This window comes from Anas platyrhynchos, chromosome 30 (genome assembly GCF_047663525.1).
Source record: "Anas platyrhynchos isolate ZD024472 breed Pekin duck chromosome 30, IASCAAS_PekinDuck_T2T, whole genome shotgun sequence".
Classification (NCBI taxonomy): Eukaryota; Metazoa; Chordata; class Aves; order Anseriformes; family Anatidae; genus Anas; species Anas platyrhynchos.
In genome coordinates, this window is record NC_092616.1 from 3,627,655 (window position 1) to 3,652,158 (window position 24,504).

General features: G+C 50.0%; 1 protein-coding gene and 2 pseudogenes across 1 annotated transcript; 1 reads left to right on the top strand and 2 right to left on the bottom strand.

The window, feature by feature from the left end:
• Positions 1 to 1,043: 1,043 nt before the first annotated feature.
• LOC119715790 (olfactory receptor 14C36-like) lies at positions 1,044 to 1,976 on the bottom strand. Its single transcript, XM_038174082.2, has one exon. The coding sequence runs from the start codon at positions 1,974 to 1,976 to the stop codon at positions 1,044 to 1,046; it is 933 nt and encodes a 310-aa protein (XP_038030010.2).
• Positions 1,977 to 9,993: 8,017 nt separating this feature from the next.
• Positions 9,994 to 10,953, bottom strand: LOC139999939 (olfactory receptor 14A16-like; annotated as a pseudogene).
• Positions 10,954 to 14,730: 3,777 nt separating this feature from the next.
• LOC139999955 (olfactory receptor 14C36-like) lies at positions 14,731 to 15,690 on the top strand (annotated as a pseudogene).
• Positions 15,691 to 24,504: the final 8,814 nt, after the last annotated feature.

A 24,504-nucleotide genomic window follows, 5' to 3' on the forward strand; every position in this document is an offset into this window, starting at 1 on the left:
GCACTTAGTCACATGGTCTAAACCTTTGGGCAGACCTGTGCGGTGCCAGGAGTTGGACTTGATGATCCTTGTGGGTAACTTCCAACTTGGGAGATTCTATGATTCTATGATTCTATGCTGTACCTTGTATCATCACTCACTAGATGAGGAACAACTCTCTACCAACCCATACTCGCACACTGTCCCTGGAGATCAACTGACATCTCCTGGCACATCCACATTCCTCTCCAAGATGCCATTTGCAATCAGCCCCAGCACAAGTGGGACAGTCCCAAGCAGATAAGTCAAAGGCCAGTTATTGTTTGCTGGGCCATAGGCAAGCAAGAAGGCAGCTCCCAGTCCAGGCCTTGGTCGTTCACTGATGACTCTGGAGCTCTGATCCATCGTGAGGACCAGAAAAGCAAGAGGTCTGTTCAGGAAGCAGCTCCTTGGGTGTGTTCCTGAAACCAGGTTTGCAAGAGGTGTTCAGAGATATTGCAGAGAGGCCACTGCAGACATAACAGGACTGTCACCAAAGTACATGAAATCTGAGGGCTAACACAAATACAGGAGTACAAGAGAACAACGTAGAAGCCTAAAGAGAGTAGATGTGAAAAGACCAAGTCCTGCTGCTGGCCATGGCCATGGCTCCAGGGAAGCAGCAGCCCTGACCTGAAGGTAGCAGAGAGGCAGAGCCCAGCAGGCAGTGAGGGACAGCCCCAAGGGCCACCAGGGCTGCTCCTCCATGTGGAAGATGGGGTCTTGATCCTGAGCCCCTCCTGCGTACTGGGGCTGCTCCCCCAGCTCCAGAGGAGATGGGAAGGGACGGAAGCTGAGACCAATGCATTTCTGCTGGATTCTTTACTGTCTTTATCTGAACGGGAAGCCCAGTTCCATAAGTACATGACATACTTGGTTCAAAAATAAATAGAACACAGGATACTAAGAATAGCATTTCTGAATGAAAATCACAAGGTTCAGAAAATAGTACAAAAGTAAGACTGCTCTAACACATATTCAGAAAAAAAAATTGAGTTAGGACTGTTCAGACTTTGGGTCCGTTATTAATGGTGAAGAAACGTATATCCAAAGAGTTTCCTCAATGCATCCTTGAGCTCCTTGTTTCTCATGCTGTAGATGAGGGGATTCATAGCTGCAGGAACCACCGAGTACAGAACTGCCACAACCAGGTTCAGGGATGAGGAGGAGATGGAGGGGGGCTTCAGGTAGGCAAACATGCCAGTACTGATAAATAGGGAGACAACTGCAAGGTGAGGGAGGCACGTGGAAAAGACTTTGTGCTGGCTCTGCTCAGAGGGGATCTTCAGCACGGCCCTGAAAATCTGCAGATAGGACAGCACAATGAAAACAAAACAGCCAAATGCTAAACAGATACTAACTACAATGAGCCCAACCTCCCTGAGGAACGACTCTGAGCAGGACAGCTTGAGGATTTGAGGAAGCTCACAGAAGAACTGATCAAGCTCATTACCTCGGCAGAGGGGCAGGGAAAATGTATTAACTGTGTGCAGGACAGCATCAAGAAAGCCACTGCCCCAGGCAGCTGCTGCCATCTGGGCACAAGCTCTGCTGCCCAGGAGGGTCCCGTAGTGCAGGGGCTTGCAGATGGCAATGTAGCGGTCATAGGCCATGACTGTAAGAACAGAATATTCAGCTGCTATAAAGAAGAGAAAGAAAAAGACCTGTGCAGCACATCCTTCATAGGAGATGGCCCTGGTGTCCCAGAGGGCATTGGCCGTAGCTTTGGGCACAGTGGTGGAAATGGATCCCAGGTTGAGGAGGGCAAGGTTGAGGAGGAAAAAGTACATGGGGGTGTGGAGGCGGTGGTCGCAGGCTATAGCTGTGAGGATGAGGCCGTTGCCCAGGAGGGCAGCCAGGTAGATGCCCAGGAAGAGCGCGAAGTGCAGGAGCTGCAGCTCCCGTGTGTCTGCAAATGCCAGCAGGAGGAACTCACTCACAGAGCTGATGTTCGGCATTTTCTGAATTTCAGTGTCATCTCTGAAGAGGGGAAAGTAGAACAAAGTTAGACGAGACTTCTCTCAGGATAACCTACTGCAAGTCTTAAGAGCACCCCCAAAAAGAGCCTCTTTCTTTGCAGGACAGCCTTTCTGCTGGTCTCTTGATTAAGCTGCAGCAGGTGCTGTCTGAGAGTGGCATTGGGAGCAGGGGCTGCTGTGGGCTCCAGAGGAGTCCTTCCCGCTGTGCCGCAGGAGGGAAGCAGGAACATGGGGGAAACTGAGGTGCCGTCCACTTGTCACATCCATGAGCTTTGCAGTGTTGTTGCAAACAACTCATCTCAATGCAGAGCAGAGCTGCAGGGATTTTTTTTTCTTTTGTTTTCTTTTTTCAATTACCCTTTTCACGCTTAGGAGAGAACTTGAACTCCCTGACATTTCCTCTACACTCCTGGTGAAATCCTATGGGTGCCAGGAGGCAAACAGACTGTCCCTTGGTGAAGACTGAGCAGTGCAGCTCTGCCCATCAGACCAGTTCTCAGTTGTCCTCAGTTGTCCTTTGCCACACCTCTGAGCTGCAAGACCATCCTGCTCAGGTGTTTCCGTGAGAAGAAACTGGATATGGCTGCCAAGGAAGGAAAGAGACAGCAAGGCAGACGGAGCTTGGGAGCTTCTCCTCATCTAGGCTCTGCCTGCTATGCTGGCCATGCCTGCCACATAGCCCCTGCATGGGCTGAGGAGGCCATGGAGGGGCTGCTCCAGGGGAAGGCATCTGCACTGCAGGGCATGGCTGCGAGGTGCCCGAATCCCCCACTGCCATGGTGTTTCTGCCAACAGCTGCTTCTGGCCACCTGCGCCTCTCTCTGCTGCCTGCAGCTGTCCCTGCTGGGAGCTGCTGCTCTGTGCCTGCCTCTTCTTTGCCCCTGCCCGTGCTCACAGACCCCATCCCACAGGGCTGTGCTCAGCACTGCCCTGCAGCACCCTGCCACCAGCAGGGCATGGCCAAGGGGCACCTCCATGGCTGCAGGAGCTACGGGGCAGCTGACAGAGAGCCCGGCATGGCCAGCCAGGGCAGGGTGTTCTGGCCTGAAAGGGGGCACCTGGGTTAGGGCACTCCAAGGGGCTTCTGCCAGACTTCCTCACCCTGCAGTGTAATCCAGCAGGACTCTCAAAGCCTACTGCATTGCCCACTGCCCTCCCAGAAACATGACCCAGAAGGAGACCCTTTCAGGTGCTGCAGCTGCATGGCTCTGCAGCCAGAGACTTACCTTGTCAAGAGCTGTGCAGATTTCTCCTCCAGTCAGCTCTCAGCATTCTTCCACTCTCAACTGCCTCCAACCCCTCTCTCCTTCTCTCCTCTGTGAGTGCCACCTGTGATTAGAGCCCCCAGCCCTGCTGCGCTGTGCAGAGGAGCTGCTCCTGGGCAGAGCTGTCTCTCTCCATCATGGGTCTTTTTGAAATGTGTTTCCTCTGTCCCAGGAGCCCAGCCCAGCTAAACAGCAGAGGCCCAGCCCAAGCACTGTAATCACCCCTCTGGTGGCTTTTGTGATGAGACCTCAAAATGAAGGCACTGAGAGAAAATTGAAGAAATCTCTCCAAGTCCAAGTCAGGTGAAGGTTTCTTGGAGTGTCCTCCTGAGAGCCAGCACTGACACAGCCTCCCTTGGAGCTCATTAGAAGAGAACATTGGAGGCAGTGAGGACAAGTAGACAAAGGCAATATGAAGGTGATACTGATCTGTAGGAAACCTGGATGTATTTCACCAAGCACAAGGGCTGAGCCTTGACCCCCGGCCCCTGGAAGGGAGATCCTTTCCCTTCACACATTGCTCAGGGCTCTTCCTGGGGCAGTGGGAGATGGGGATGTGCATGGACAAGTGCAGGATAATTGTATGACCCCTGCCTCGTTCATAGGTGGGCGAGGATTCAATCAGGCTCTGGTGCTTTAGTGATTAGCTGTCTCCTCATAGGCCTCAGTGGCAGAGACAACAGCCCTAGCCATGGACACAAATATCTCATAAGACAGCTCTTTATGAAGCCAGCCTGGTTCCCGGTGATCAGGCACCATTGCCCTGTGGCATCCATCGTGGTGCCCAGGCCCTCCTCCTCCTGGGCACTGCTCACTCAGCAGGGTCCCAGTCTGCCCTGATGTATAGGGTTATTCTTCTGTTGCAGGACTAAGTTCTTCTTTTTGTAAATGTCAAGAGTTTTCTTACTGTGGTCAGCAGAAATAGGGAAATGATTGTTGCTCTGTACTCGGCCCTGGTGAGGCCACACCTTGAGTACTGTGTTCAGCTCTGGGGCCCCCAGCACAAGAAGGGCACAGATCTATTAGAATGAGTCCAGAGGAGGGCCATGAGGATGAGCAGTGGGCTGGAACACCTCTCATCTGAAGACAGGTTGGGGGTTGTTCAGCCTGGAGAAGAGAAGGCTCTGGGGAGACCTTACAGTGGCCTTCTAGTCTCCTTTCCTGGGTACTTCCCAGGAAAGCTGGGGAGAGACTCTTCATCAGAGAGTAGTGATGGGACTAGGGGTAATGGTTTTAAACTGAAAGAGGGTAAATGCAAATTAGAAGTTCTTTATTCAGAGGGTGGTGAGGAACAGGCTGCCCAGAGAAGCTGTAGAGATGCTCTATCCCTGGAGGTGCTCAAGGCCAGGTTAGATGGAGCTTATAGCAACCTGGTCTAGTGGAAGGTGTCTCTGACCATGTCAGGAGAGTTGGAATTATGTCATCTTTCAGGTGCTTTCATACCCAAACTATTGTGTGATTCTGTAAATATGAAACACAGCACCATACCAGCTACTAGGAAAAACAAACAAAAACAAACAAACAAAAAACTATCTTAGTCAAAACTAGGACAATAGCTACCCCTCATTCCATACCATGTCTGTTATGCTCAGGTCAGACACTTCCCAATTAATCACCATCGATTTTCCTATCTCTTGATATGCACACAAAAATATCATGTCCTTAGTCTATTAGTGTCTATAACATTAACATTTAACAACAACAACAATAATAATAATAATTATTATTATAATTCCTTTTGTGTCCTAATAAACTGCCTTATCTCAACCCACGATCTTTTGCATTTTTGTTTCCTCTCAGTTCTCTCCTCCATCCCACTGGATGAATATCACTGGAGTGTTGAGCTTCCTGCAAGGTCAAACCACAGCAAATCTTTTTGGTGCCTTTTGTGGAGCACAAAGGTTGAGACAACAGATCTGACCACAGTGTTTTAAAAGTAAATTGTTATAAGCATTAGATCACTTTAAAAGTTGCTGATTACAATGTTGATTTTTTGATCTCAGGTCTGTTGTGCTTGTTTTCAGAATTGTGTTGTATAGCACATTACTGTCTTCCATGTCAGGCTGTTTATCGGTTCTGGGGGCTGGTTTAAGGTAATACTTTTGCTTTATTGGATAACACCGACTTAGGATAAATTTATTGCCACCTCCACATCTTCATCTCTTAGAAACTATTAATAATTACACTCTTTTACACTCTTTTGTCATGTGTTGTCATGTCAGAGGTTTCATCTTTGCCCAATTAATCCTTCAGGGCTGCTTTCAGTTTTCTACACAGAGGGGGCCACTGCCTCCCTGATGCCTGGGGGAACATAAAGCCTGCATGGGAGCTTGGGAGAAGTTACCCTGGGTCCATAGCAGCCATTCTAGATCCAAAAGTTATAGGCAGAAAGTGCACTTTTGAGGTGTTGCAGAGCTGCTGGGCACATTGTGCAGGGTGCTCCTACAGACCCTGGTGTCTTTCTCCAGGCTGGCTTAGGAGCTGTTTCTTTCTCAGACATGGACTAGCCAGCAGAGGTGAGACAGATACTCTAAATTCATGAAAGCCATCAGAAAACTGCCCCTAAGAAGATGGCTGATAACAGGAAGTCAGGAAAACCTGGTCAGGAGAGATGAGAGATTTGGGGGAGGGAGGAGGAGCTTGGATAGCAGAAGATAACAACTTTGAAGAGGTAAGAATTACGATTTTAAAGAGGTTGAGGTAATGTTGATCCTGACTTAATGCTGACTTAAAGCAGTCATGTGAGGCCCTTAGCCTATTTTAATCTGTAACATTAATCCTTAAACATAAATGCTGCTCTACACCCTGAGAGGAATACACTACTCTAATGTTTGATCACAATATCCCTTGAAGCCAAACTTAGTCCATAGCCACTTTCCATTATGCTTACATTCTTGCTCGCCCTGATCCCTGCCCTTAACACTAGCATTAAAGTGCTCTATTTAACCCTACTCTTCTTGCAGACCTAAACAAAACCCTATACTGCAGAGCTTGACCATACCCTAACCACAGACCTGACACCACCAGCAGAACACTAAACCTTTGCTTAACCTCTAACCCAGAAAGGTGAGCTCTAGTCCTTAATGCCATAAATGAACAACACCCAAAGCCCCCATTCCTGTGCATTAACTTCCCCACCTTCAATCCTTCTCCTAAGCCTTAACTTTAGGCCCTTGGGGCAGGGCAGGAACCGTGAGACTGCTGTGCAGTCGCATGGCATTCAAACATGAATGTGAGGGGCCATGGATCTGATCAACTCACAAGGAGGAGATGGGTGGGAATGCACTGATGAGCTCAGCTCTGCCTCAGGATCTCCTGCCCTAGCAGGAGCAATGTGACTGTGAGGTCACTTCTGTCCCTACACTTGATAGGGCAGCAGCAGAAACGTGTCAAAGAAAGGGGCTGTGAGGTCACTTCTGCCTGAACTAGCTGACAGGTCACCTTTGACTTAGATCTGGGGTCTGTACTTTTTGGCTGACATCTGGCAGTGGCCTTCCTAGGCCAGCAGAAGGCACCTGGTTGGCATGCTGACTGTAGCATCTGCACTGCCTACGTACCCAGGGGGACCCAGACAGAAAGAATGCAAATTGCTTGCAGAAGAGATAAAGGATAATAAGAAGGGTTTTTTAAAGTACGTAAACTGTAAAAGGAAGACTAGGGTTAATGTGTATTCCTTGCTGAATGAGGCGGGTGTCCTGGTAATGGGAGATACCGAGAAGGTGGAGATACTGAATGCTTTCTTTGCTTCAGTCTTTGCTTCAAGGACTCCCCCCTGGGACTCCTCAACCCTGAAGGGAGGAGAAAGGGTTTGGGAAATGGAGGGCTGCCCCCTGTTTGATGAGAGAGTGGTTCAGGAGCGTCTGAGTGGGCTCAACACACACAAATCTATGGATGCCAGTGGGATGCATCCATGTGTGCTAAGGGAGTTGGCAGAGGTGATCACCAAACCACTATCATCTTTGAAAGGTCCTGGAAAACAGGAGAGGTGCCTGAAGACTGGAGGATAGCCAATGTCACTCCAGTCTTCAAGAAGGACAAGAAGGAGGATCTGGGAAACTACAGGCCAATCAGTCTCACCTCTGTCCCTGGAAAGGTGTTGGAACAGCTCGTTCTGGATGCCATCTCCAAGCAATTGGAAGAGAAGAAGGTTAAGAGGAGTAGTCAGCATGGATTCACCAAGGGGAAGTCGTGCTCGACCAACCTCGTTGCCTTCTATGATGGCATCACCAGCTATGTAGAGGGGGGGAGAGCAGTGGATGTCATCTACCTTGACTTTAGCAAGGCTTTCGGTACTGTCTTCCATGACATCCTGCTAGCAAAGCTGCGAAAGTGTAGGATAGAGGAGTGGACAGGAAGGTGGGTTGAGAACTGGCTGACTGGCTGAGCTCTGTGGGGATAGGACAAGGGGCAATGGTCAAAAAATTGAACACAGGAAGTTCCACATCAACATGCAAAAGAACTTCACAGTGAGGGTGACAGATCACTGGAACAGGCTGCCTAAGGAGGTTGTGGAATCTCCTTCTCTGGAGATATTCAAGGCCTGTCTGGAGACCTATCTGGGCAGCCTGCTCTAAGGAACCAACTTTGGGAGGGGGGTTGGACCCGACAATCACTCAAGGTCCCTTCCAACCCCTACAATTCTGTGATTCTGTGAAATATCTGAGAGGAGAGTTTCAAAAGGATGGAACCAGACTCAGTTCTGTCCAGCGACAGCACGAGAGGTAATGGGCAGAAACTGAAGCACAGGAAATTCCGGCTGAATGAGGGGGCACACTTCTCCCCTCTGCCCCCCCTTCCTCCCCCAGTCCCCTCTGCTTGTCCTCTGCAATGTGAAAACTCAGTAGAGATAAGTATGGCAAGTTGAAACGGCCAATTAAAAGAAGCCAGGTAGATAGTTTCACAAATTTACTGTGTGTAAGACAACGGTGATTCAAGCCAGAGGTGTGCTGGCTTTGTTAAAGGTTGCCAAGCACCTGACTCGGCAGAGTTATATAATTAATTATTTCATTAAAAGACTTTTGTGTACTTTCTGTCTCCATGTGCTATTGTCTCGGCACACAAACATACAGATAACACCTGCAGCCCATGGGTCCCATGGCAGAGCAGATCTCCATGTGGCAGCCTGTGGTGGAGCCCCCGCAGGAGCAGGCCCTGGGCCAGAGCTGCAGCCCATGGAGAAGAGCCCATGGAGGTGCAGGGGATCAGGGGGAACCTGCCATCCATGGGGGATCCATGTTGGAGCAGTTTGCTCCTTATGGATGGACCCTGTTTTACGGACCAATACTGGAGCAGCTCTTGAAGAGCTTCTGGCTGTGGGAAGCCCACTCATGATCAGTTCAAGAAGGATGGCATTCCATGGGATGGAACCCACGCTGGAGCAGGGGCAGAGAGTGACCCTGAAGGAGCGGTGGAGATGAAGCATCATGGACTAACCACAGCCCCAATTCCCCTGAACTACTTGTGGAGTAGAAGTAGGAGATGGTAGATGTTGGGGGAAGGTGGTTTTAGTTTGCTTGTAGCTCCTCACTATTCTAGTTTGCTGGTGATAGGCAACAAATTATATTAGTTTCCCTACGCTCATTCATTTTTGCCCATGACAATAACTGGTGACTATGACAATACAGGGGGTTGCAGTTGGACCAAATGATCTTGGAGGTCTTTTCCAACCTTCTATGACTCTATGATTTCATGAAACTTGGTGGCTGATCTGATCTTACTAGGTGAACAAACCCTGAGCACTTTTCATCATATTTTCTCCCCCTTTTCCTTTGAGAAGAAGGAGTTAGAGAGAGGTTGTGGTGGAGTTGAGCTGCTTAGCAGAGTAAAACCACAATAGAAGGCAAATGGAAGGGGTTCAGCACCAGAGCTGTGGCCATCCAAGGATGGCATCTCAGCACCCAGGACATGATCTGATATCTCCCAGGGAAATCTGGCCCTGGATTTTCCATCTTTATGAGGATACGCAGAGCAGTGATTAAAACAGCCTTTGGGCTCAGAGTAGCCCTAGCATCAGGATCCAAGAGTCCTGGCCGCCCCATTGTCCCCTGAGCCTAGTGGGACCCTCAGGAAGGGCTCTCAGAGCAGCCACCAGCCCTCTCCAGCCCCCCACTTCCTCCCTCCCTAAGCCCAGGACTTGCAGTTTTTGACAGCTGACAGCAGATAGAGGAGGAGAGAAGGGTGAATATCTTTTGAATCATTTTAGTTCAGTTTTTATTTTTCTTTTTTATTTTTTTTCTCACTGCTTCAGTCTGTTAATAAATATTACCTTAATCTCCCTACAGAGTCTGCTTCCATGACTGCAATTGATGAGTCATCTCCCTGTCCCTTGTATAAACACAGCAGCCCTTTCCAACTCCATTTTCTTTGTCTGTACCTTTCAGGAGCAGGGGTGAAAGAGTGGTGTGGTGGAGTTCAGCTGTCCATCAGTGTGAAACCACTGCAATGCTCAGACCTATTGCTGACACCAGCTTTGAAAGAAGAGGCAGGATTTCAGGCAGTGCATTGGAGAGATGCTGTTTTATTAAGCAGATGCTAAAGGAGAGTTGACGCTGACATGCAGGGAGGGAAAAACTGTGCAGAGTAAACAGAGCAGTTTAATACCTCAGGAGATGCTGGATGAACAACAAGCTTTTATAAGAAAGTAAAAAATGGAAAGAAAACTAAGGATAAAGATAAAAATAACAATACTCTTAATGAAACAAGTACCAGGCCTTCAAAGCATACCCAGGAAGTCATTTGTGGAGAAAGAGGAAAACTTTATTACCATTCAGAAATGTCCATGAAATTCCTTTCCTAATAGCACTCTTGAGCTCCTTGTTTCTCATGCTGTAGATAAGAGGGTTCAATGTTGGGGGCACCACGGAGTACAGAACTGCCATCACAAGATCTAGGGTTGGGGAGGAGAAGGAGAGGGTCTTGAGGTAGGCAAAAAAGCCAGTGCTGACAAAGAGGGAGACCACAGCCAGGTGAGGGAGGCATGTGGAAAAGGCTTTGTGCTGGCCCTGCTCAGAGGGCATCCTCAACACAGCACTGAAAATCTGTACATAGGAAAAAAGAATGAAAACAAAACAGCCAGATGCAAAACAAATACCAACCATAAGTACCCAAAGTTCCCTGAGGTAGGAATCTGAGCAGGAGAGCTGGAGGATCTGAGGGATTTCACAGAAAAACTGATCCACAACATTGCCTTGGCAGAGGGGCAGGGAAAATGTATTGGCAGTGTGCAGCAAAGCATAGAGAAAGCCACTACCCCAGGCAGCTGCTGCCATCTAGGCACAAGCTCTGCTGCCCAGGAGGATCCCGTAGTGCAGGGGCTTGCAGATGGCAACATAGCGGTCATAGGACATGATGGTGAGAAGGCAATATTCCGCTGATATCAAAAAGAGGAAAAAAAAGAACTGTGCAGCACATCCTGAGTAGGAGATGGCTTTAGTGTCCCAGATGGAATTGGCCATGGCTTTGGGGACAGTGGTGGAGATGCAGCCCAGGTCGAGGAGGGCGAGGTTGAGGAGGAAAAAGTACATGGGGGTGTGGAGGCGGTGGTCACAGGCTATGGCGGTGACGACGAGGCCGTTGCCCAGGAGGGCAGCCAGGTAGATGCCCAGGAAGAGCACGAAGTGCAGGAGCTGCAGCTCCCGTGTGTCTGCGAATGGCAGGAGGAGGAACTCGGTGATGGAGCTGCTGTTGGACATCTGATCCTCCCGGGAATGGAGATCTGCCTCCTCTGAATAGGGAGGCCTGTCCAAGAATCAAAAAGAGTTAAATGCTAGGGTAGACCTCTGTAAGGAAAACCTACTCATTTTCTTGTAGTAACCTGAAAAGAAATTGCCTCTTCACTTTGGGAAAGGCTGTTGCTCTCTTTGATCTTAAACTGATACTTCAGGAGTCAAGGGACTCTGCAGGAGATGGTCCTGCCCTAGAGCAGTATACAAATGGAACATGGCTTGGTCTTAGATGAAGTATGCTTTGCAAAACTAAGAGTTTGTCAGCATTCTTTCTCAAAATTAATCCAAATGCAGAGCAAAGGTTTTTGCATGTTTTGGTTTGTTTCTTTATACTTGTCTCCCCACGCCTGAGGAGCGTATTCAAGGCATAAAACCTTGGCAATTGGCTTGGCCCACCCATGGAGATCTTGGGGTCCTGGGAGGCAAAGGGACTGTCCCTCAAGGCAGAGTGAGGACAGCTGCTGTATCCACCAGTCCTGGTCTCAGCTGCCCTGTGTGGGCACCTCTGGAGGATGGTCACAATCAGGTGTTCCCCTGAAAACAACCAGGATTCTGCTGAGAGCAGAGGAATCCAGGTTCAAAGGGCAGATCTCCAAACCCCTCACCCATCTCATCGTACCTGAGGAGGATCTCAGCTCTCTGCTCTTCTCCAGGGACAGAGAGGGATCATAACAGCTGCCCACATATAGCCATGCAGCAGCATTTGTATGGCCTTAGGACTGATGTGTCTTTTCCATGGGGCTGCTAGATAACACAGAGCTGCTAGGGCAGAGCTGTGCCCTTGTGCACAGCAGCCTGAAGCCCAGCAGAAGTCCTGATGACACTATGGCTGGAGGTTGAAGGTGCGAGAGAAAGGAAAGCAGGGAGTTGCTCCAGGGAGGTGTCTCCAGTGCAAGGATGGCAGGGAGATACCCAAATCCCTTCTGCCATGAAGATACTGGGAGCAGCTCCCTCTCACTCCCTGACCAGGGCTCTGCTGCCTGCAGCTGTCCCTGCCTGCAGCTGGGTCTCTGTCCCCACACCTCCTGCCTGCAGCTCACAGCCCCTATCCCACCCACTGGGTGCTCAGCTCTGCCCTGCAGACACCTCCTGGCAGCAGGGCTCTGCCCAGGGGCAGCTCGCTGGGGGCATGTCCTAGAGCCCAGGTCCCACAGACCCTGCTGACACTGCATGTGAGGTGGTGGAGTTTTCTATGGGCTGAGGGGCAGGAAAGGGACTTGCTGGGGGTCCTTGTAACCTCCTTAGGATGCCTTATGACTGTCAGGCTTTTCTAAGAAATAACATTATATTCTGCTATTTCTAACGAGCCAAAAACACAAACTGAAAGCAGAGGCTAAGGAAAATGAGAGTGAAGTTCCCTTTGAAATTCCCTTGGTGTGCTGTGGAGCTGTGAGCAGGCTGCCCCAGGCAGCAGCCTCCCACCAGCAGCAGGACCCTGCCCTGCCAGGGGGGCTCCTTCCACCCGCAGCTTCTCCCTGCAGTGCCCTGGGCAGCTCCCCAGGCAGGCTGAGTGCTGAGCCTGGCAGGCGGCAGAGGCCCTGCCCCGGCACACAGCCCCTGGGCCACAGCAGGGACCCTGCTCTGCACCACAGCCCTGGACACCCCTTTCAGCAACCTGGCTGCAGAGCCTGCTGCCAGCCTGTGACACGAGAGCACTCAGGGCCTGGCCTTTCTGCATTTTCCTTCTGCCACAGACTTACCCTGTAATGTGCTGCAAGCATTGGTTCCCTATCGAGCTTTCAGTATCCCCCAATTCACGCAGCCCGTAACCTCTATCTCCCTTCTCTCCCCTCCCAGTGCCAGCCACAGGCAGTGCCCCCGGCCCTGCTGCGCTGTGCAGAGGAGCTGCTCCTGGGCAGAGCTGTCTGTCTGCCCCCCACCAGGCTCCCTGCACATGGCCCTGGGGCTGCAGGGGAACCTGCTGGCAAACAGCCTGAAGGAATCCCTTGGGTTCCCTTCCTCACATGGCACATACACTTCTTCACACCAGTGTCATTTCTCCTTAGAGAACACCAATTAAGTGTAACAATCACATCTTCTTGTCCCAGTATTACTTTGTCATGAAGTCATGGTCAGGGACTGATCTCCTTCATCCCCACTGAAGGAAAGAATTCAGCAGTCAGTCAAGGCATCTCATTCTGGTTGTTCTTCCTGGGGCTGGAAAGGGATCTCAGCTCCCTCCCATATCTGCCACAGACCCACAGGAGCTGGGATTCCTCAGGCCTCAGTTCAGGTGTCCACAACATAGGCACTTTCATGCAAATTACTGAGCCATAGTAGCTCCTTAGTGGAGATGGAGGACAGGCAGGAGCTGTTCAGAGGCTGTCAGCAGAGCATAAGGAGTCATGTGTCACAGAGAGAGCTAAACCTATTCTGTTCTCTTTTAAATGTTCTCTTTTTCCTTTCTGTTCTACGTGACCCTTGGCTGTAATGGCTGTTGTGTCTCGGTCGTGTCCACAGGGCCTCAGCTCTCACCAGCCAGGTCTCCATGCACTTTGTGCCTTGAGGCAGGACTCTGCAGGGGTACAACAGGTTGTCGGTGAGGATAAAATCAGTGGTTACTTTGCAAACTACACCCTTAATAGTCCATGGGACCTAGGGGCCTGCATCCAAAGGTACAGGGAGAGTGTCCTGGCCTGGAGGTACTGGCTCCTTATCATCCCAGGAAGGGATCAGACAGCAGCATTCAGGTGCTGTAAGAGATCATTTAAATGCTCTTAGAGCTAAGACTATAAGGAGAGAAGACTATAGATGATCTGTTGAATTTGGTGTGACTTCATTCTAGACACAATACTCCACCGTTAGCCTCAGATCTCCATTACATGTTTGCACTGACCCTATGGGATTATTAAAGGTGAACAAATTTTGCTGATCAGTCCTTGGCTCTCCAGTTGATGAATCAGCATATATATGGGAATCAGGGAATCTTGGATGGTGCCATATTGCCACTGGTGCACCATTTGGGTAGCTACTGGCACGTTGACCCTCAGCAACCCCACAACTGAAGGATCCTGTGAGGCACCGGGCAAGGTAGAAAACTGTTGAATGTGCATAAATCACCATAAATCACCTCCAGCATGGCCAATTCCATCAGATATGGGCTGCCTCTCTCCCTGGTTGCCCATTTGCCTGGGTGACATACAACATCTTCCTTGAAGGGATACCTTTCCTTTACACCTGACAGGAGTTACCTCAAGAGAGGGAGGACTTGTGCCCCCTTTGCAATTGCTTTGTCAATGCCCCCTTCCCTGGGGAGGGATCCCAGCTGCTTGGCTTCCCTGCCCTCTAAGTCCAGGCTACCGGCCCTGTTATCCCTGTATCTGGATTCCTTTGCTCTCAGCAGTGTTTAGACCCTTCTCAGGGGAACACCTGAGTCTGGTATCTTCCAGCTCAAAGTGGTGCCAGCGCAGGGCAGCTGTGACCAGGACTGAGGGACAGGATGGCTGCCCTCACTCGGCTCTAAGGGACAGAGCCTTTGCCTCTCAGCACCCACAAGATTGCACTTGGAGTGCAGCAGTAATGCCAAGGATTTCCAGAGTCCCCTGCTCCCAGTGGCACCCTCTCATAGCATCCACCAGAGCTCGACCAAGGCAACTGCAGCGGAGGTTTTCCTGAAAGGGCAACAACAGCTTTGAGGTTTAACAAGACTAGAGTACATTTTGCTCACAGTGTCTAGCCTAACATTTTGCTGTACTTTCCTCATCCAGGTCCTCAGAGCCAGGTCCTCAGGCCCACAGGAATTAAATGTCCAACAGCAGCTCCATCACCGAGTTCCTCCTCCTGCCATTCACAGACACAAGGGAGCTGCAGCTCCTGCACTTCGCGCTCTTCCTGGGCATCTACCTGGCTGCCCTCCTGGGCAACGGCCTCATCCTCACCGCCGTAGCCTGCGACCACCGCCTCTACACCCCCATGTTCTTCTTCCTCCTCAACCTCTCCGTGATTGGCCTGGGTTGCATCTCTACCACTGTCCCCAAAGCCATGGCCAATTCCCTCTGGGACACCAGGGCCATCTCCTATGAAGGATGTGCTGCACAGTTCTTTTTTTTCCTCTTTTTGATATCAGCAGAATATTCTGTTCTCACCATCATGTCCTATGACCGCTACATTGCCATCTGCAAGCCCCTGCACTACGGGACCCTCCTGGGCAGCAGAGCTTGTGCCCAGATGGCAGCAGCTGCCTGGGGCAGTGGGGTTCTCTATGCTCTGTTGCATACTGCCAATACATTTTCTCTGCCCCTCTGCCAAGGCAATGCTGTGGACCAGTTCTTCTGTGAAATCCCCCAGATCCTCAAGCTCTCCTGCTCAAATTCCTACCACAGGGAACTTTGGGTTCTTTTCGTTGCTATCTGTTTTGCATCTGTCTGTTTTGTTTTCATTCTTTTTTCCTATGTATGGATCTTCAGGGCTGTGCTGAGGATGCCCTCTGAGCAGGGGTGACACAAGGCCTTTTCCACGTGCCTCCCTTACCTGTTTCTTGTCTCCCTCTTCATCATCTCTGCCTTTTTTGCCTACCTGAAGCCCCCCTCTATTTCCTCCCCATCCCTGGATCTCGTGGTGGCAGTTCTATACTCAGTAGTGCCCCCAGCATTCAATCCCCTCATGTACAGCATGAGAAACAAGGAGCTCAAGGGTGCTATTAGGAAAGGAATTTCTTGGATATTTCTGAATGGTGATAAACTTCCCCTCTTTCCCCACAAATGACTTTCTGGGTATGTTTTGAAGGTCTGCTCCTTGTTTCATTAAGTGTATTGTTATTTTTATCTTTATCCTCAGTTTCCTTTCCATTTATTACTTTCTTATAAAAAAAAAAAAAAAAAAAAAAAAAAGCTTATTCATCCAGCATCTCCTAAGGTATTAAACTGCTCTGTTTACTCTGCACAGTTTTTCCCTCCCTGCATGTCAGCATCAACTCTCCATTATCATCTGCCTAATAATACAGCATCTTTCCAATGCACTGCCAGAAATCCTGCCTCTTCTTTCAAAGCTATTTCTTTCAGCAATTGGTCTGAACATTGCCGTGGTTTCACACTGATGGGCAGCTGAACTCCACCACACCACTCTTTCACCCCTGCTCCTGAAAGGTACAGACGAAGAAAATAGAGTTGGAAAAGGCTGCAGGGTTGAGTTAAGGGACAGGGAGATGACTCATCAATTGCAGTCATGGTATAAGCAGACTCTGTAGGGAGATTAAGATAATATATTTACTAACATTACTAACAGACTGGAGCAGTGAGAAACAAAAAGTGAACTAAAAAGATATCCACCCTCCTCTACTCCTCTGCCTCCTGTCAGCTGCCCAAAGCTGCAATTCCTGGATTGTGGTGGGGGCTCCTCTGCCTGCTGTCAGCTGTCAAAACCTGCAAGTTCTGGGCTTAGGGGGGGAGGAAGTGGGGGGCTGGAGAGGGCTGGTGGCAGCTGTGAGAGCCCTTCCTGAGGGTCCCACTAGGCTCAGGGGACAATGGGGCGGCCAGGACTCTTGGGTCCCGATGCTAGGGCTGCTCTGAGCCCAAAGGCTGTTTTAATCACTGCTCTGCATATCCTCATAAAGATGGAAAATCCAGGGCCAGATTTCCCTGGGAGATATCAGATCATGTCCTGGGTGCTGAGATGCCATCCTTGGATGGCCACAGCTCTGGTGCTGAACCCCTCCCATTTGCCTTCTATGGTGGTTTTACTCTGCTAAGCAGCTCAACTCCACCATAACCTCTCTCTAACTCCTTCTTCTCAAAGGAAAAGGGGGAGAAAATATGATGAAAGGTGCTCAGGGTTTGTTCACCTAGTAAGATCAGATCAGCCACCAAGTTTCATGAAATCATAGAGTCATAGAAGGTTGGAAAAGACCTCCAAGATCATTTGGTCCAACTGCAACCCCCTGTATTGTCACAGTCACCAGTTATTGTCATGGGCAAAAATGAATGAGCGTAGGGAAACTAATATAATGTGTTGCCTATCACCAGCAAACTAGAACAGTGAGGAGCTACAAGCAAAATAAAACCCACCTTGCCCTCCATACATCCTCTTCTCCTTACACCCCCCAAGTAGCTCAGGGGAATAGGGAATGGGGGTTGCGGTCAGTCCATGATGCTTCATCTCCACCACTCCTTCAGGGTTACTCTCTGCCCCTGCTCCAGCATGGGATCCCTCCCATGGGATGCTGTCCTACCCAAACAGATCCTGTGTGCACTTCCCACAGGCAGCAGCTCTTCAATAATTGCTCTTACATGGGTCCGAACCGTGGGGTCCATCTGTAAGGAGCAAACTGCTGTCCCACAGGCAGCAGCTCCCCCCAGATCCCCAGATTCCCTGCTTCTGTAGGGGCTCTCCATGGGCCGCAGCCTCCTCCAGGCCACATCCACCTGCTCCACCGGGGGCTCCTCCACGGGCTGTGGTGTGGAGATCTACTCTGCCATGGTACCCATGGACTGCAAGTGTTGTCCGTATGTTCATGCCCCGTCAGCCCCACCAATATGCATGTAGAGTCGGAATGCACACAAAGGTCTTTTAATTCAATAAGTAATTATAGAACTCTGCAGAGTCAGGTTTCTTGGTGAACTTTTGTAAAGCAAGCATACATCTAGTTTGAATCACCATTTTTTACACACAGCAAACTTGAGAAACTCTCTCTCTGGCTACTTTTAATTGGCTGTTTCAGCTTTCCTAACTTACCTCTACTGAGTTTGTGCATTAGAGAGGACCAGGCGCAGGGGGAGGAGGGGTATTGGGAGGCAGGTGGGGAAAACACCATATTCCACATTAACATACATTACCATTTTGATTGGTGTGATTTTTAATATGTTAGTGACACTTAATGAGCAAAAGGCCAGTCTGGAATCTCCCTGCAGTTGTTTTTCTCCTTTTTGTTTTTTATCTTCCATCCCTTATCTCCTTTGCTTCTGATATCTCAAGGCTACCTGTCTCCCTGTTTTCTTTAGGTTTCACAGAATCTTGGAATGGCCAAGGTTAGAAGGGACCTCTGAAGATCATCTAGTCCAACCCCCCTGCCAAGCAGGATCACCGAGAACGCATTGCACAGGATGGCATCCAGGTGAGTTTTGAATATCTCCAGAGAGGAAGACTCCACTACCTCTCTGTGAAAGTGTCACTCTCACAGTAAAGAAGTGCTCCCTCATATACAGTTGGAACCTCCTGTGCTTCAGGTTGTGCCTGTTGCCTCTTGTCCTGTCACTGGGTACAACTGAGAGGAGTCTGGTTCCATCCTCCTGACGCCCTCCCCTCAGATATTTATACACATGGATGAGGTCTCCCCTCAGTCTTCTCCTCTCCTATACAGGCCCATTAATCTAATGTTCCAGTCCTCTAATCAGCTTAGTAGCCCTCCTCTGGACTCTCTCCAGTAGTTCCATGTCCCTCTTGTCCTGGGGAGCCCAGACCTGGACACAGGACTGCAGGTGTGGCCTCACCGCGACCGAGTAGAGGGGGAGGATCACCTCCCTTGGCCTGCTGGCAACACTCTTCCGAATGCACCCCAGGATCCTGTTGGCCTTCTTGGCCACAAGGGCACACTGCTGACTTGTGCTCAGCCCGCCGTCCCCCAGGACTCTCAGGTGTCTCTCTGCAGAGATGCTCTCCAGCAGGTCACCCCCCCAGCCTGTTCTGCTACTTGGGGTTATTCCTCCCCAGGAACTTTCCATATGGAGTTTGCTTGTTCATTTGTTTGATTTTCCTTTCTGGCTTTGTGATAATGTTGCCTACACAGAAATGCCCTTCTCCATTCCCTTGTATCTAAGTATTCCCATCTGTGTGATCCATGGTTTCTCTAAACAATGAAACAGGCTCTCTGTGTATTTAAACCAAACAAATCCTGGTCTGAGACCCATTCTCAGCAGATCAGGAGTGAATGGAAACTGGGGCTGTGGTGGCAATGCCCAAAGCCCTGCAGCAGCCTGCAGTGAGCACTGCCGTGGGGCCAGGCCAGCCTGGGAGGTGGACAGAGGACAGGGAGCTGGGAGAGCTGGGGGCCAGCTGGGCCAGGCTGGAAGCTGCCCAGCAGAGAGAAACATCTGTGTTGAGCTGGGATGTGCAGCCACGCAAGGGGAGGACATGCACTGCTGGCTTTGGGTCGTGTGGCAGGGATGGAAGACAGGCTGGTGCAGGAGGGAGGAGGCCGGGCTGTGCCCATCAGGCACAGACAGAGCAGGGAGGTGGCCCAGGGCTTTCGTCACCTCTTGTCATCCATGTCCAGCACTGGCTGCTCCCAGGTTTAGGGGTGCATTTGGCTGCCAGGCCATCTCCATCCTTGTGCCAGGCTCAGGGCCTGTGTCAGGGGAACAGCCAGCCCTGCTGGACTCTGTCCTGGCCCAGAGCCCTGAAGACTTGGAGCAGGGCTGTCTGCAGAGGCTCCTGTGGGATGTGGATGGGTCAGGGCAGGGGCCGGGTGTGGCATAATGACCACACGGACACCAGGGTTCTTTTAGGATCTGTAACTGCTACATCTTTATTGATGATATAACTTCAGCTCTTTCTTACTGAGGGCCTAACTTCATCTCTCATATTGAGGACATAACTTCATTATCCCTTATCGAGGACAGGCTCCCTTCTTATACCATTTGCCCCCCAGCAGTACTTTTCCACTAACTATTCATTGGTCAACAACTTTGCCCTGCAACAGAAAACACCCAGCAACTTCCATGCCTTAACGGCTGGAGAACAAGCAACCCCAGACAACAAGGGGTCTCCTGAATCACCCTTCTTTGTTCCCTCTAAACTCTTTACATTCCTGATGGTCTCATCATTAAGAGTCCGATGTTATCACCAACCATGGGGCTTGTCGACCCCCATGGCCACACTCCCACAGCTGGGGGCTGGAGGGGGATGCAAACGCAGGAGGGCCATGGCAGGAGGGGACCCCAAGTGTGCCATTGGGATTGTAATAGCAGGACTTGACCCAACCCTGAATGTGCACTGCCATGTGTGTTGCCTTGGCAGCACGGCTGTGGGACCGTGTGTGGCAGTGGGGCTGGGCCGCTGCAGGGATAGGGCACTGAGATGGGCCATGAAGGATCTGCCAGGGGGTGACAGCAAGGACAGGCTCCAAAAAAGAAACTTACTTATCTTACCTTTGTGGTGGACATATGCTTTTAGGAAAGGCAAAGCTCACCTAGAGTTGGTGTCTGCAGGAATATCCAGCCATGTGTACACAAAGACACAATCTTTTAAACACACATGGATGTGCACACGCAGGCGGGTATGGCTGAGCACTCCCAGAGCAACTGCAACTGGAAGAAGGCAGGACAGAGAGATGTGATCAAGTACAGGGTATCTGGAGTCTCTAGAGCAAGGACCAGACCTCTGGTCTCCACTGCTCCCCTCCATCTCTCTTTGCCGTTTGTCCATAGCTCACATCTCTGCCCACCAAGGGCACGTGAGATACTGCTGTCCCTCACAGCCCTGCCTGTACTCTGCTCCTTTCTCCCACTGTGCTTTGTCACATCCAGCACTTTCTTGTGCCTTTTCCCATAGGCTCCCACCCTGTGTCCAGCTGGCATCACTGCAGGGCAGCCCTCCCCAGGGCACAGGCATCAGCCTTCAACTTCCACAGCTGCTGCTCCTGATGGCCTCCTGAGGCCTGCCTGCTCCTGGCCCATCGCAGTGTTGTGAGGAGGTGACCTCAGCAGCAGCAGCCCAGCCATGGTGGCTCGACAGAGCTGTCCCCTGTCAGAGCTGCCGCCTGTGTCCCGTGGGGTTTGTGATGCACTCGATGACATCGCCGTGTCTGCCTGCCTGCCACCAGGCAGTCAGGTCACTGCAGTGGGAATTGCATCACAACCCACCTCCCAGCTGTGTCACTGGGACTTTCCTCCACGTGTCCCCTTTCCCCAGCTCCCAGCACTGCTGGGTTGGTTTCCTGATAGTTTGGGCGATATAAAATTCTAGAATCCCATCCACTTGCCTGTGAGTCTCCCACTTATCTATATGTATGCAGTAACTGTGTATATACTTTTCCATTTACTTGCACATATATCTGTAGTTACAGATGGAGCTATACAAATATATATTTCTATGCATACAGAAAGATGTGAATATTCCCACCAAGAAAGGCAAATAATACAGTTATGGTTGGAACAACTTTAGCCATCTGAAGCATTTCATGAAACATTTTCACTCTGGTTTCCTCTAACATGCAGGAGAGAGTAACATGCCATGGAAAAGATCCTCCTTGAAGCAATGTCAAGGTACATGCAAGACAAAGAGGTGATCCGAGAGAGCCAGCACATTTTCATCAAGGGTAAATCGTGCCTGACCAATCTGGTGGCTTTCTACTATGGAGTGATTGCATCAGTTGAAAAAGGAAGATTGATCGATGTCATCTTCCTGGACTTCTGCAAGGCCTTTGACGTGATCGCACATGACATCCTGCTCTCCAAATCGGAGAGGTATGGATTTGATGGGTGCACCGTTCAGTGGATAAGGAATTGGCTTAAACTTGCACCCAGAGAGTGGTGGTCAATGGCTCTATGTCCGAGTGCAGGCTGGTGATGAGTGGTGTCCCTCAGGGGTCTGTCCTGGGACCAGTACTGTTCAGTATCTTTATCTATGACATAGACAGTAGGACCGAGTGCACCCTCAGCAAATTTGCAGATGACACCAAACTGAGTGGTGCTGTTGATATGACAGAAGGAAGGGATGACATCCAAAGGGACTTGGACACACTTGAGAAGTGGGCCCATGTGAACCTAATGAGATTCAACACATCTAAGTGCAAGGTGCTGCACCTGGGCCGAGGCAATCCTGGGCATGAGTACAGGCTGGGAGAAGAACTCATTGAGAGTAGCCCTGCAGAGAAGGACTTGGGGGTTCTGTTAGATGAAAAGCTTGATGTGAGTCGGCAGTGTGTGCTTGTGGGCCAGAAGTCCAACTGTGTCCTGGGCTGTATCAAGAGATGAGCAGCCAGCAGGTGGAGGGAGGTGATTGTCCCCCTCTACTCTGTCCTTGTGAGGCCCAACTGTGTAATTGCACTTCTATTCGTCATTTCTAACCTATGTCAATCTTTTCTTGTATAGCTAACCCTTGGAAGGTGCACCTCATTGGAGGCAACTTGGATTTGGCTTACTGTTGAGGACTGTGGGGTTTGTTTGTTAGCTTGGTTGGTGTTAGATGTTAACAACAAAACCAACAAAAAAACTGTGCCAGTGTGCAGCCAGTTGAATGAGGAACAGAGGTGGGAATGGGTGCAAAGGAGCTGTAACAACAACCTGCAGAATACAGTGTAGAAGTCTGGTGTAAGGAAAAGTGATGCAAGTCCCAGGTGGCTGATGAGAGAAGTGGTGGGGATGGAGAGCTGAGCAGCAAGGCTGACCACACAGTCTAGAACATCAAGGAACTGTTTTCTACCTCTCCAGACCTCCTTAGGAGGCAGATTGGATCCATTACAAATAAAGAATGAAGCTACCCGTTCTTCTGAAAACTCTAAACTAATGGAAAATAATCTTAAAGAAGGAAAATGCACCTAGAAATCTGGTAATTGAATACTTTCTCTTTAAACTGCATTCTTCAAACCTCACTAATTAACTGTACAAGTCTTGGAGACTGGATGAAAATGGCTGAATGGTAATGAGCCCCATGGTGCATTTGGTGCTGAGTCCATAAACTTCAGGTAGTGAGAGGAGAATGATGTAACTGCAGGACAAGTAAAAGTCAGAAGGAAACTTTGAAGTGTCTAGGAGCATTAATGGGCCCCAGTGAGGGTCATTACTGACAAAGCCTCCCCATGGACTTGTTAGAACAGACAATTGGAGGCCATGATTGCAGGTAGGCAAAGGCACTGGGCAGGAGACTCTGCTGCTGAGTAAAGGCCTTGGTTTGTTTGGTGAAGCAGAAAGGCCAAGCCCTGGCCCCCAGCCCCTGGGCAGGGAGGTCCTGTTCCTCACCCATGGCTCAGGGCTCTTCCTGGGGCAGTAGGATGGGGGGTGTGTGATGCTGTGTTAAGGACAACGCTATGACACCTGCTGGCCTCCCCACTGGGTTGCAAGGAGGCCACAAGACCCCAGTGTCATGAGCACAGCATGTGTCCTCATGAGCCTCAGTAGCAGAGACAACTGCCATAGCCAGGGGGACAAAGACCTTAGTGCTGTTGGGGCCTTGCAGCCTTGTCAGTGCTCTTGGTATTCTCCACCGCAGGCTGTCCTGCACTGTCCTATCCCTGCCCCCAAATCGCCCTTCAAGCAGGTGTCCTAACCCATCAGCCTTCTGGTACACTGTGAGCTGATCAGACAGATGAAACCTTACCAGCATCTTCCAATCCACATACCTGCTGCTGGCCTTCCAGCTTCTCAGGGAGATGTGACCAAGCTGTGTGCCTGTTGCTGTCCCACCGTATAATTAGGCAGAAGGGACTTGAAAACCCACACCCAAAGCCTCTTCCTGCATGGGGTCTATCAGGCTCTGTTGTAGTTAGATTCCAGGGGCTGAAGCTGATTGGTTCAGTTTAGCAAAGAGCAGACTATATGTATATATATAATTACATTTATATATATATATATGTGGTGGTTTTACCGTACTGGGCAGCTAAACCCCACAACCGCTCTCTCACTCCCCCTCCTTTAGATGAGGAGGGGGAGAAGTAAAGCGAAGAACAACTCACGGGTTGAGATAAGGATAATTTAATTAAAGGGAAATAATTATAATAGTTAAATAAAGACTACCATAAACTAACAATTTAACTAAGGGGAAAATAAAAAGGGAAAGGGGAAAGGGAGGGGAAAAAAAAAAGGAAAATAAAAAGAAGGGAGGAAAACAAACAAACAAAATAAATGAAGGCTATATGGAAGTGCAGAGGAAAGAAATTACTCTCTACTTCCCACAAATGAGCGATGATTGACCACGTCCTTGAAGCAAGGCCTCAACGCACGCAGCCGGTGTTCGAGAGGAGGACCGACGTCTTCCAAACGAGAGCCCACCCCTCCCCTCTTCTTCCTGTTTCCACCTTTTATTGCTGAGTGTGACATCACATGGTATGGAATATCCCTTTGATTGGTTTAGGCCAGCTGCCCTAGTGATGTTTCTCTCCTCACCTTTTGCCCACCCCCTAGGAGGGTTAGAGAAAGGCCTAATACTGTGCCACTGCTGCTCAGCAGCAGACACAACACTGGTGTGATAACACTGCTGTTCCAGCTACAAGTACAGAGTACGGCACTGTATGGGCTGCTGCCGGGAAAGTTAACATTCCAGCCAGACCCAATACAACCTCCACCCCTTATTCCATAACATTTGTGTCACACTCAGATCCCCATACTTTAGCATACAAGCATCCTCATCATTATTCCTTGTCCTTTAACAGGACAAGGATTTAATAGGACAAGATTAATAGGCAGGTGTATCTTCTCATTCCATAGGTCTTTCTTGGAAAACGTTCATAAGAACTGTTGATGATTAGGTCTTCATCTGCCAAAGTGGCCACTCAAGGCAGGTGGAGTTGGATGTCTGGACGCGAGCACCAGCTTAGCTCAAGTTCTTGTTGCACTGCCCGGCTCCTTGCAACGTTGACCTGTCGTTGAT

What these genes read in the sequence shown, in the direction of transcription:
- LOC119715790 (XM_038174082.2), bottom strand. Translation starts at nt 1,976, where the DNA reads ATGCCGAACATCAGCTCTGTGAGTGAGTTCCTCCTGCTGGCATTTGCA.